Source organism: Neomonachus schauinslandi, chromosome 16, assembly GCF_002201575.2.
Source record: "Neomonachus schauinslandi chromosome 16, ASM220157v2, whole genome shotgun sequence".
NCBI lineage: Eukaryota > Metazoa > Chordata > Mammalia > Carnivora > Phocidae > Neomonachus > Neomonachus schauinslandi.
Window position 1 is genome coordinate 46,535,435 of NC_058418.1, and position 11,416 is coordinate 46,546,850.

At 40.3% G+C, this 11,416-nt stretch overlaps 1 protein-coding gene and 2 non-coding genes across 4 annotated transcripts in view; all 3 read right to left on the reverse strand.

Moving 5' to 3' along the window:
- The window catches only part of SF3B3 (splicing factor 3b subunit 3), a 50,304-nt gene extending 39,086 nt beyond the window's left edge, over window positions 1-11,218 (reverse strand). For both annotated transcript variants that reach the window (XM_021705713.1, XM_021705712.1), the window contains exons 1-6: window positions 11,150-11,218; window positions 7,460-7,598; window positions 5,898-6,224; window positions 4,998-5,170; window positions 4,310-4,451; window positions 2,456-2,568 (exon numbers count right to left, since the gene is read on the reverse strand). In XM_021705713.1, coding sequence (XP_021561388.1) covers window positions 2,456-2,568; window positions 4,310-4,451; window positions 4,998-5,170; window positions 5,898-6,224; window positions 7,460-7,529 — 825 coding nt within the window. In that variant the 5' untranslated portion in view covers window positions 7,530-7,598; window positions 11,150-11,218. The remainder of the gene's footprint in view (window positions 1-2,455; window positions 2,569-4,309; window positions 4,452-4,997; window positions 5,171-5,897; window positions 6,225-7,459; window positions 7,599-11,149) is intronic.
- On the reverse strand, window positions 204-295 carry LOC123323319. The gene has a single exon (XR_006539332.1). It is a non-coding gene; the product is annotated as a small nucleolar RNA SNORD111 (small nucleolar RNA).
- Window positions 5,518-5,597, reverse strand: LOC123323318. The gene has a single exon (XR_006539331.1). It is a non-coding gene; the product is annotated as a small nucleolar RNA SNORD111 (small nucleolar RNA).
- Window positions 11,219-11,416: the final 198 nt, after the last annotated feature.

Sequence of the window (11,416 nt, forward strand, 5' to 3'; positions counted from 1 at the left end):
CCTGGGTGGCTCAGTCGGTTAAGCGTCTGCGTTCGGCTCAGGTCATGGTACCCTGGTCCTGGGATTGAGCCCCCCATCGGGCTCCCTGCTCAGCAGGGAGCCTGCTTCTCCCTCTCCTCCCAGCTCGTTTCTCTCTAGGTATCTCTGTCTCACTGTCTCTCAAGTAAATAAATAAATAAATAAAAAGCCACAATTTCACTCTACATTCTGATCCAATGAGTAAGAAAAACACTTTCTCCAGAGAAAAATGTCAAAGAAAAGATATGAAATTTAAAAGAGTCATCATTTCAGACTATAAATAAAAGTCTTACATATCCATGACACGATCATCCAAACTATCCTTCATTAGCCTTGTTCCACATCATCTTTCTTAACTCCTACAAGGCAGCTCCTGAACTATGTTTTCGGTTTGTTTTTTTTTACATTTCCAACATTTTGTATTTCTCCCACTGACTTAGCTCTTTGAGGGCAAAACGTGTTTTATACTTTTTTGTAGTCCCAAAGCCAAGTACAAGCTACAGCTCCTGCAGCTCCCTCCTGCTTGTGTGTGCACGCTCTCTCTCTCTCCCCACCCCTGACAAAGTCTTTAAGGAAAAAAAAAAGAAAGAAAACCCAAATGCAGTAAAACATTAAATTGGCGAATCTTCTTTCTGTAGGTAAAAGGCAAACAGGAATTCGTCAATCAATGTCTGACGAACCAAAGTGAATTACTTCCCACCCCTTACCAAGAATTTCACTTGATAGATTTCTTCTGATTTTCTAAAATTTATGGAATCTTACCCAGATATCATATTATTAGCTCAACTAAGTAAGACCTAAAAGGTTCAACCCCAGGACCTATAAATTAATATTAAAAATATATAAAACGAGGGGTGAAAGAAGAGACTGAGAAAGCAGGGATGAAACAAGATTAGCTGAAACTGGATATACAGTTCATTATATTCTACTTTGCATGTGCTTAATAATTTCCACAGTAAACTGTTAAGATTAAAATCAATAAAACACCATTTTCGGGGCGCCTGGGTGGCTCAGTCGTTAAGCGTCTGCCTTCGGCTCAGGTCATCATTCCAGGGTCCTGGGATCGAGCCCCACATCAGGCTACCTGCTCAGCGGGAAGCCTGCTTCTCCCTCTCCCACTCCCCCTGCTTGTGTTCCCTCTCTGGCTGTGTCTCTCTCTGTCAAATAAATAAATAAATAAAATCTTAAAAAAAAAACCCACCATTTTCAACCACCAATGTAGTAACTGAACTGAGGGGAAAAGCACTATGTGAAAAGATGTTAGGGAAAAGAATATTTACCAACTCAAAATTCACCCCATCTGCTTCCACACCAATTACAAAAAGGAAAAGGTACCTTCACAATTAAGAAGCACAGGCAGTAAACAATTTAACATCACCAACGAGACAAACCAACATTCTGTGCCCCTAATGTGATAGAGTGGGAAATGTCATCCCTTATGTAATGATTCTAACAAAAATATTTACATGGATATAATCATATGGAAAAATATGATGGGACAAACTCCAAGAAAATTAGCCTAGACTTTGAAAAAAAAGTCAAAAAAAGACCAAAAGTAAACAAAGGTGAGACAAAATATTCTAAAGGGCAGTAAAAGATAAAAGGGAACTTTTGGGGACAATGAGAGAACTGGTATATGAACTGTACATAAGATAACTATTACACAAAACAGTACATTTCTTGGGCATGATATTGGTAGTGTGGTTATGTAGGAGGAAAATTTCTTTTCAGCAGCTACATCTTATGAGATTCTTAGAGTGTCACGATAACTGCAACTTATTTTCAAAAGGTTTGTCTAATAGATATATCATAAGAAAAAACACCCAAGGGACACCTGGGTGGCTTAGTCAGTTAAGCATCTGCCTTCGGCTCAGGTCAGGATCCCAGGGTCCTGGGATCGAGTCCCGCATCGGGCTCCTTGCTCAGCGGGGAGCCTGCTTCTCCCTCTGCCTGCAGCTCCCCTCTGCTTGTGTGCGCTCTCGCTCTCGCTCTCTCCCCACCCCTGACAAAGTCTTTAAAAAAGAAAACCCAAATGCGGTAAAACATTAAATTGGTGAATCTTCTTTCTGTATGTAAAAGGCACACAGGAATTCATTGTTCTATTCTTTAAAATTTCCTGTATGTTGGAATGGGGGAAGAAAAGACAAACAATGGAAAACAATATATCTCCAATAAATATGTCTGGCTTCTTCAAACTAGAAACTTGCAGGAATTTCAAACTGATCGTCCACAGATTCTTCTGAAATGGAAACTGTTTTTTAATTCCCTTTCTCAAAGAATTTGTTTCGCTTTCACTAAAATACCAGCTTTATTAAACACAACATTTACAAAGAAACTAAAACCTCACAGCAAATAAACTAAGAGACTACACTGTAATTACAAAAAATAAATTAACTTCACAAACACCAGTATCTTTTCTTATGGCAAAGATTTTTACCCGTCTCCTGGGAATTGGACAGCGGATATCCGGTTGGTCACCAAAGTTCTTGTAGGTGATATAGTTTTCAGAGCAGATTAATACTCCACTTGGACCATCTGACCCTCCGGGAACTATCAGAAAAAAACAGAACTTAGCAATGATTTAACATAACCATGAATTACAATTTAGCTTTTAATTCCTTCTCTCCTTCAGCATAATTTGGATGAAGGTGTAAGTGCCTGAGACTAAAAAACATTCAAAGTGTTTCTTTTTCCTGATACTAGCATAAGACAAGGATGGAATGCAGTTTGGGTAGCCTTAGCTTAAAAGTACATTGTATTCATAAACAAACTCAAGTTCCTCCCCAAATCTGTTCCACCTCCTGAGTCCTCCATCTCAGAGAATACCACGACCAACCAATAGACCAAACCAGAAACTTGGGTGTCACTCTTTAATTCTCTCTCTCTCCCCTCATAGCCTCATTGATTCTACCTTCTTAGCAGTGCTCGTGCTGCTTATCTCTTGGGTTTGTGAAACAGCTTCCTAATCTGGCTTATAGTCTTATCCTCCATTCAATTAGCCAAAATGTAAGCATGTTTCTAAAATGTTCATCTTTAACAGGTTATTATTCCCCTGCTTAAAATCCTTCAATCACAACAAAAAATAAATAAAATAAAATCCTTCAGAAGCTACCTCCCCACCACAGCCCTTTAGTTGTACTCCAGCCCTTTTAGTTCTATCCATCCAATCACAATGAGCTTCTAGTTCTTTGAATAAACCACGTTTTCTTTGCACGTGGGCCTTTGTGCATCTCGTTCTCCTTATCCACAAAAGAAACCCCTTCCTCCACCCCCCCTCATACATAACTAATTAGTCCTTAGGTCTCAGCATAGAGCTCTTCTCCAGAAAGATTTCTCTAACATATCCCTTTTCTTTCTCTGGGTTAGAGACCTCACCTCATGACGATTTTCTAATTGTAAACATCTCTGAACGCCTACAAAAATCTTACTTAGCTATGATGCATTTAAAGCAGACTCCAATTTCTTAAAATTTTAGGTTTTGGTATTTATAACCATAACCAACATATAGATTTTTGTTACTAACCTTCCCCAGTTTCGATACTTAAGTTACACCAGGCTCATAAAGTGGTACAATTGCTTTTATATTTTTCCTATCTCTGCAGAAATTTAAGATCCCTGAAAATTCTGGACCTTAAATCTTTGGGGGGGGGATTTTTGACTACTGCTCCGATTTCTTTAATGGATGCTGGTCTATTCAGGTTCTTAATTTCTTAAAGGGTCAATTTTGGGAACTGTTTTCAAAAATATTTATATTTTGCCCAAGTTTTCAAATTCATTTCATCTTTTCAAAGAATTGGGTTTTAATTTTTTTAATGACAGTGAAAGACTATTTACAGTAAAAAATATCAGAGCACCTAACAGTAGTCAATATTCCAAGCTGAGTGCTCTCCCATCCTTTCTTCTCTGCCCCCATTAGAAGAGTCAACCACTGCATGAACTTTTTTAACTTCGCCAAACCATAGACAAGGTACTTAGATTTACTACAAATGAATTAGAGTTTCCAAACTCTATTAAGTAAACTCTCCTAGGTTTGCATATAAAATGGGCCAAGCAAAAAGGTACAGAATAGCTCTGAGAAAAAAGTACCTGTAGGGGCACCTGGGTGGATCAGTCAGTTAAGCCTCTGCCTTTAGCTCAGGTCATGATCCTGGGGTCCTGGGATCAAGCCCCACGTTGGGCTCCATGCTCAGTGGGGAGTCTGCTTCTCCCGCTCTCTCTCCCCACTCACCACCCCTGCTCTTGCTCTCCCCCCCTCCCTCAAATGAATAAAATCTTAAAAGAAAAAAAGTACCTGTAATAAGAAAGTTGCCATGTTCCTCCAAAGGTTCACTGTATTTTCGGACCACATGATTTAAACCAAGGTCTAACTCATAGAAGGTAAGAGTCTGCTGGGTATTAGCTGCTGCTTCCCCTGTTGGATCATTGTCTGCTTCCTATAGAGAAGGACATTGGCACAAACACGGTATCAGGATCCCTCCATCTTACAAATGGGGAAGCAAAGGTCCCCAACAGTTTACCAAAGCTCACACTACTAGGTAATGGCAGAGCTGGAACAAGAACCTTGGTCTCCTATTTCTGGGACCAGGGTTCCCTCTACTGAAAACTAATGCCTTCCATTCAAGGCAAAGAATGGTATGCCCCATCCTTCACCACCTCCCTGCAAAAAAAATCCCACATACAGTTTTACCTCCTTTTTCAGACAGCTCTTCCCCCAAAATGCCGTCTTTATAGGGAGATTGCTCAAATCAGGGTAAGGTGCTATTATACAGTTAGTTAAGCTGTGAAACATTCCAAAGAATCTTAGTAAGACATTTGGAAAACAGAAAAGATTTGTGAGCAGGAGAGCTGTAAGACATACACAAAGAAGGAAATAATGAGGAAAGCACTGAGGTGAATGAAAGAAACCATCGTGTGGGGGGGGGAGGGGAAGAAGAAGGGAGAGAGAGGAAGAGAGGAAAAAGTCAATGAGCTCCCATTACCTCATAATCCATTTCCAGACAAGCAAACATTGGATTTTCAAATCCCACATCTACTCCGACCACATGATATACTAAAGTGTTCGCTTTGTGGGCCTCTAGGGGAGATGAAATGGTAAGCCGGGCTGCAGCATCTCTGTTCAAGATATATACCAACTTCTGTTTTTCAATGGCACCTATAGATAAAGGAGACAAAACAAATAAAATTTCCAGAAAATGAAAAGAAGGGCTTATAGAACAGCCAGACTCACATCACAATTGTTTCTTTAATATCATTAATAGCCAGCATTAACTCTACAAGTGTATTAACTTAGGATTTTGCTCTTAGTAAAATAGTCAACAGAATTTTACTCCCCTCCTTTCTAATAGGGATCTTAATATCCCACTAACTCTTCAAAACTTCTTAGCGTGCCCTAGATTTAATGATACTGGGAAACAAAACGGTAATTCATAAAATTGCCAGCTTTATTCTCTGAATTAAATCTAATGATTTTGTGACTTGTCAGAAAGAGTTGCCTTCTGGAGGCCTGATCAGATACACAGAATTTTCTTCAAAAAATTTATCAGAGAAGAGACATGAATGTGAATCATCACTTCAGGCTGATGAAAGCAATCATATTCACTGCCTAATTACGTACAATCATTTCATTGGGGGTTTTTGCTACACATGTAGAAATGGGAAAAACACCTAATCCAACCTGACAGGAAACAGAAAAGGTGTGTTAAGACTATTCCCATTGTTTTAAAAGGAAAAGCAACTTTAAACCATAGCATTAATCCAAATATGATCCAAATTTTACCCAGGTAAGGAACTTACTGGCACACTGCCAAGAGCACAGCACTGTTACCCTAAATTGAGAATCTTTAGTCTCGGAGGTACACTTAATAGAGCAAGTCACTTACTAATCATAACAGCTCGCCCTTTGGGATCCACAGCTAAGAACTGGCCTGGAACAATGCGGCGGCATCCACTCTTGCCAAAGGTTTCTTGGTGAATTTTCTCAAACATATTTTTAGATGGCTGGTATTCCAAGATAACAATCCGACCCGAGTCACTGCCAACCACAATGTAGTCTTTGGTGCCACCCGTCAGCCTAAAGGCCATGAGTGACCGGATAACACCAAATACTTCCACAGTGAGAAGAGTGTGTACTTTGCCAGTGTTGGGGTCAGGGCGAAGCAGCTCCAGTATCTTCCCACGGGAAACAACAATTTCCTGCTGTTTAGTTCCTAGATCACCAGAACAATAAAGATCACGAACAATCAGAACTAGTCCAAAAAGTAACCTGGATGGATCAAAATACCACTCAAGATAAATACAATTAAGTTGGGTGTTCAATACTTTAAGTTTTTTTATTCTATTTCATTCCTAGAACTGATATTTAACAGAAGTGGCAGCAATGAAAAACTTTTTAAAAATGGTCACATGGGGCACCTGGGTGGCTCAGTCGTTAAGCATCTGCCTTTGGCTCAGGTCATGATCCCACGGTCAGGATCCCTGCTCAGCCGGGAGTCTGCTTCTCCCTCTCTAGGCCCCTCCTCCTGCTTGTGTGCACGCAAGCGCACTCTCTCTCAAACAGAATCTTAAAAAAAAAAGCTCAACATAGCTACTTTTTAAAAACCTTTTTATTTTTCTAAAATTTGCCATCAATCTGCATAATTGGGAGTTGTCTACAAATGGTTATTAACATATGATGTTTAGCTTCATAAAATTAAGTACTTCCAAAGGCTCTTTCTAGCTCATCTTGAATGCTATTATACTAGAAAATCATTATTAACTTTTCGTGCAGTTTGATGGATTATCTCAAACAACTTCTAAAGCTGCTATCTAATAGATACCATTTATTTCTAAACTCAGTCCTGGGAGAGTTCACTTGCTTTCATAACCATTAAGGATTAAGCCTCTGCCTTATCAAATCAAAACGCATTTTAACAGCCAATTTGCTCCCATCTCTCCCTGCCTGCTATATAATTCCACTTGGATGTGTTGTCATCAATTTTTAAATGAATGTTTAAAATAATTAAACTCCCTCCCAAATTCCCTCTCTAGCCCCAACTAACCTGCTATCAATGTTATTGCCATTTTCTCCACTGCCCAGGCTCATATTCTTCTCTATCTGTCCCCACCTTCCTACTACAGGTCTTCACTATCTAATGCCTAAACGCCTTCCTCGCCTATCGGATATCCCACTCCTATCCACCCCAATCCATTCTCATTTGCTCATGGCCACCATTTATCGGGCCACCTTACTTCCCAAAGGTCCTCTCGGGGTCAGATAAGACCAAGTACTTCAAATGGCTTTGGAGAATGTAAAGCGTTATATAAGTGATGTTGTCTAATGATTTAGAAAATTTTTTTCTATTATTTCAGGGAAAAAGTTTGAATCTGATAAAGGAATTTGAGGCATTAAACTAGTTAATCTCGAAAATGTTAAATTCGGAAAGATAGTAACTGGAAATCTTACCAGAAAAGTTGCCATGAATGGCAAAGCTGATGCCTGTGGCTCGCTGCAATGTCAGGTTGTATAGGAACATGATGGCAGCAACACTGAGATACTCACAACTCCACAGTCAGGCCTCAGTTATCACGAGACAAAACAAGCTCTAAGAGCACATAAAAGCAGAAAAATATCAGCTGGAAAACTTACTTTACAGACATTTCTGTATAGGAACTTCTGGCTGAAGGCAGAACCCATACAGTAAGGCTTACTGATGAACAACGTATTTATAACTAGAGAGCATTCTAATTGCCATGAACTATGCTGTATACTTTGCCTCTAATCCCTCAAGAAACCTATAAATAACTCATTATACTAATTATATAGATGAAGAAATCGAGGTTGAGAAATGAAATCACCTGCCTGAGATCAATAACAAGTGGTAAAAACATTGGGATCTGTACCATTAACACAGTTTGCCTTTACTGTCACAGAAACTAAGCAGCTCTACACGTACTTGTATTTGCACAGGCTATACAGACACAGTTCAGAATTCTTTAAAAGCACAGCAAAAAGCTCCTTCCATCCATTCCCTAGCCATCCAGTTCTCTTCCCTGGGGGAATCAGTTTTACTAAGTTATATGATTTCCTTCCAGATAGTTGCTGCACATACAAGCAAAGATATGTTAATACTAGATATTCTCCCCTTTTTAACTAATGGGTACTATGTATTATACACTCACTCACATTATCCTGCAATTTACTTTTCATTACTTTACCTTGAAGATAGCAATAAACAAAGGGCTTTCTCATTTTCATTTTCCAGCCACGGAGTATTCCACTGAATTGGGAATATAAGGATTCATTTAGCCAATACCCTATTGATTAACATTTAAGTTTCCAATCTCTTGCTCTTACGAGTACTGCTGCAAAGAAAACCCCTCCTACTGGGGCACCTGGATGGCTCAGTTGGAGGAGTGTGGAACTCTTGATCTTGGGGTCCTGAGTTCAAGTCCCACATGGGATGTAGAGATTATGTAAGTAAAAAAAAACTTTAATTTTTAACATGGGGCTTGAACTCACGACCCTGAGATTAAGATCTGAGCTGACATCAAGAATCAAACACTTAACCACCTGAGCCACCCAGGTGCCCCAACAAAAACTTAAATAAAAAGAGAGAAAAGAAAACCCTTCCTACATAGGCCATTTATACATGTAAGACTATATCTTTAAAAGCAATCCCTAGAGGGATGCCTGGGTGGCTCAGTCAGTTAAGCATCTGCCTTCCACTCAGGTCATGATCCCAGGGTCCTGGGATTGAGTCCTGCATCGGGCTCCCTGCTCACCAGGGAGCCTACTTCTCCCTCTTCCTGTGCTTGCTTGCTTGCTCTTGCTCTCTCTCTCTGACAAATAAATAAAATCTTTAAAAAAATTAATCCCTAGAAATGAAATTGTTGGATTGAGGGATTCATACATTAGTAATTTTGACACATATTGCCAGAGTACCTTTCAAAGAAACTCTACCATCTATATCCCCAGAAATGCATGAGTCCCTATTTCCCCACAACCAGAACTTTGCTAATCTAACAGATAAAACTGGTAACTTAAGCGTAGTTTCCATTTGTTTCTCTTATCTAGCTCAATATTTAACAATTAGAATTTAAAATTTAAATCTACTCACCATAAAAAACGAAAACTCAATTCCTACCATTTCAGGAGGACTCTCTATAAAGAAGTATAGTCACATAAAGGATTCTTTTCTTTAGATAAGACTGAAAACTGCAAACTGATGTGCCTTTACCATAAAATTACCCAGAACTACAACTATACAATTACTGCCAGAAAAGTTTTTTCAATTATTTAGAAATCTTGAAAAATCCAAAGTAACCACTGTGTAATTAACACAAAAATGTGATTTTGTTAAATGAGAAAAGAGAATTATGAGTAAATGACCTCATAAATAATAGTTACCCAGCTTTTGCCCAGGCCAGAAATGGTTAAAAGAGGAAAAGATCGAACCCTCCACTCTGGAAACGGGCCCCAAGAGATATAAATTTTCCTTCTTGAAACTAAGGAACATCTTTATCCTAAGATGGGAGGGAAGAAGGAAAATCTCTGAGGTGAAAAAAGAAGGGAGTGGGGAAATTACCTACAAAAAGAAAAATAGAGAAAATGCACTGACAGAGACACAGACATACACTCACATCCCCAGAAGGGCTTATACATTGTGCAAGTTCCAGGGAAAGCTGTTCTCAGCTTAAAGTCTGAGGAAAAAGAAGCAAAGAATATGTTCTAATTGCTTTCAATTGAAAAGTAGTAATGTGGGGGGCGCCTGGGTGGCTCAGTTGGTTAAGCGACTGCCTTCGGCTCAGGTCATGATCCTGGAGTCACAAGATCGAGTCCCACACCGGGCTCCCTGCTCAGCGGGGAGTCTGTTTCTCCCTCTGACCCTCCCCCCTCTCATGTGCTCTCTCTCTCATTCTCTCTCTCTCAAATAAATAAATAAAATCTTTAAAAAAAAAAAAGAAAAAAAAGAAAAGTAGTAATGTGGGGCGCCTGAGTGGCTCAGTGGGTTAAGCGTTTGCCTTCAGCTCAGGTCATGATCCCAGGACCCTGGGACTGAGCCCCACCCACATCAGGCTCTCTGCTCAGGGGAGAGCCTGCTTCTCCCTCTGCCTGCCACTCTGCCTATCTGTGCTCTCTCTCTCTGTCAAATAAATAAATAAAATCTTAAAAAAAAAAAAAGGTAGTAACGTGATTAACTACAATTAAAACAAAAAAGAAAGAAAAAATAAGAGTGAATGTGATTCTCCAACAAAAGTAAATTTATTCTCTTGCATCTTGCTGTGGCTATAAAATATCAAACAATTTCAAAACTGCAGTTATCAACAACAAATCTTATAATGAAACCCTATCATGTCAATATGATCAATGTTACAGGACTATGCTATTAAAAAAAAAAAAGGAAACCACAGGCCACGTCAGAAGCCCTGAAAAGTTCCCCAGCCTACTCTTCATTCTTTGTAACTCCTGAAGAAGTCCGTCTACTTTCCAGTACCTTTATAACTGACGGCATCCATTACAGATCAGTCCAAAACTGTAAGATTTACATACCAGGAACCACTAACGGCCAAAACTTGGTAAATTTTGTGATTCCCCTACTCCTACCTGTCTGTGATCACTACAAATTGCTGCCTCAATCCCTTCTCCTCGTGCCAAAGGAACATCATCGCATTCAAACTTCGCCAAGTCTTCAAAATAGATACTACTGTCCCCCACTTTACAAACGATAAACTGAAAATCAGTGAAGGAAACAGTTGCCCAAGTACCAAAACACGAATTCAAAAGAGAGGGTCTTGGCACCAAAAACCGTTTCCGTTATTTACGCTTTCAACACGCTGGGTCTTCCCACCTTACAGTTGGTGTGTCGTTTACGTCCATCCCGCCCCTTGTCTCACCCACCCCTGGACCTAAAAGCTGGGCAATTTCTGTAAGTCTGATTTTGATCCAGGCTTCGTTCCCACCTTGGAGACGGAAGTGGGAGCCGACTCCTGGAAGCCGTTCTCGTACCCAAGCATTCCCCTCCACCGCCTCCCTTGCCCCGACCTTACGGGCCTAGGCTGCTTCAAAGACCCCGGCCAAAGGCTCGGCCAACCCTCCTACATGACCGCTCTCTGCCTCCCCAGGCCCGGGAAAATTGGGAGGCTGCTTCTTTACCCTGCAGCAGGAAGGATGGCGTAGATATCCGACAGATGCAGAGTTCCTTCAAGGCCTAAGCCACCGCCAGCTTCAACCCGCCGGCGTCCGCCATTAGCTCTTAAGGCAGGGACCTTCCGGCGGGCGCGCGACGTATAAAAAGTCCCCAACCGGCGCCTGAAGAATATGTATCTAATTTTTTAAATGTTTCTGTCTTTCTTCGACACCACATAGAACATTAGTTAAACATACCTTATGGCCGTCACTTTTCCCAGGAGAACAGAAAAC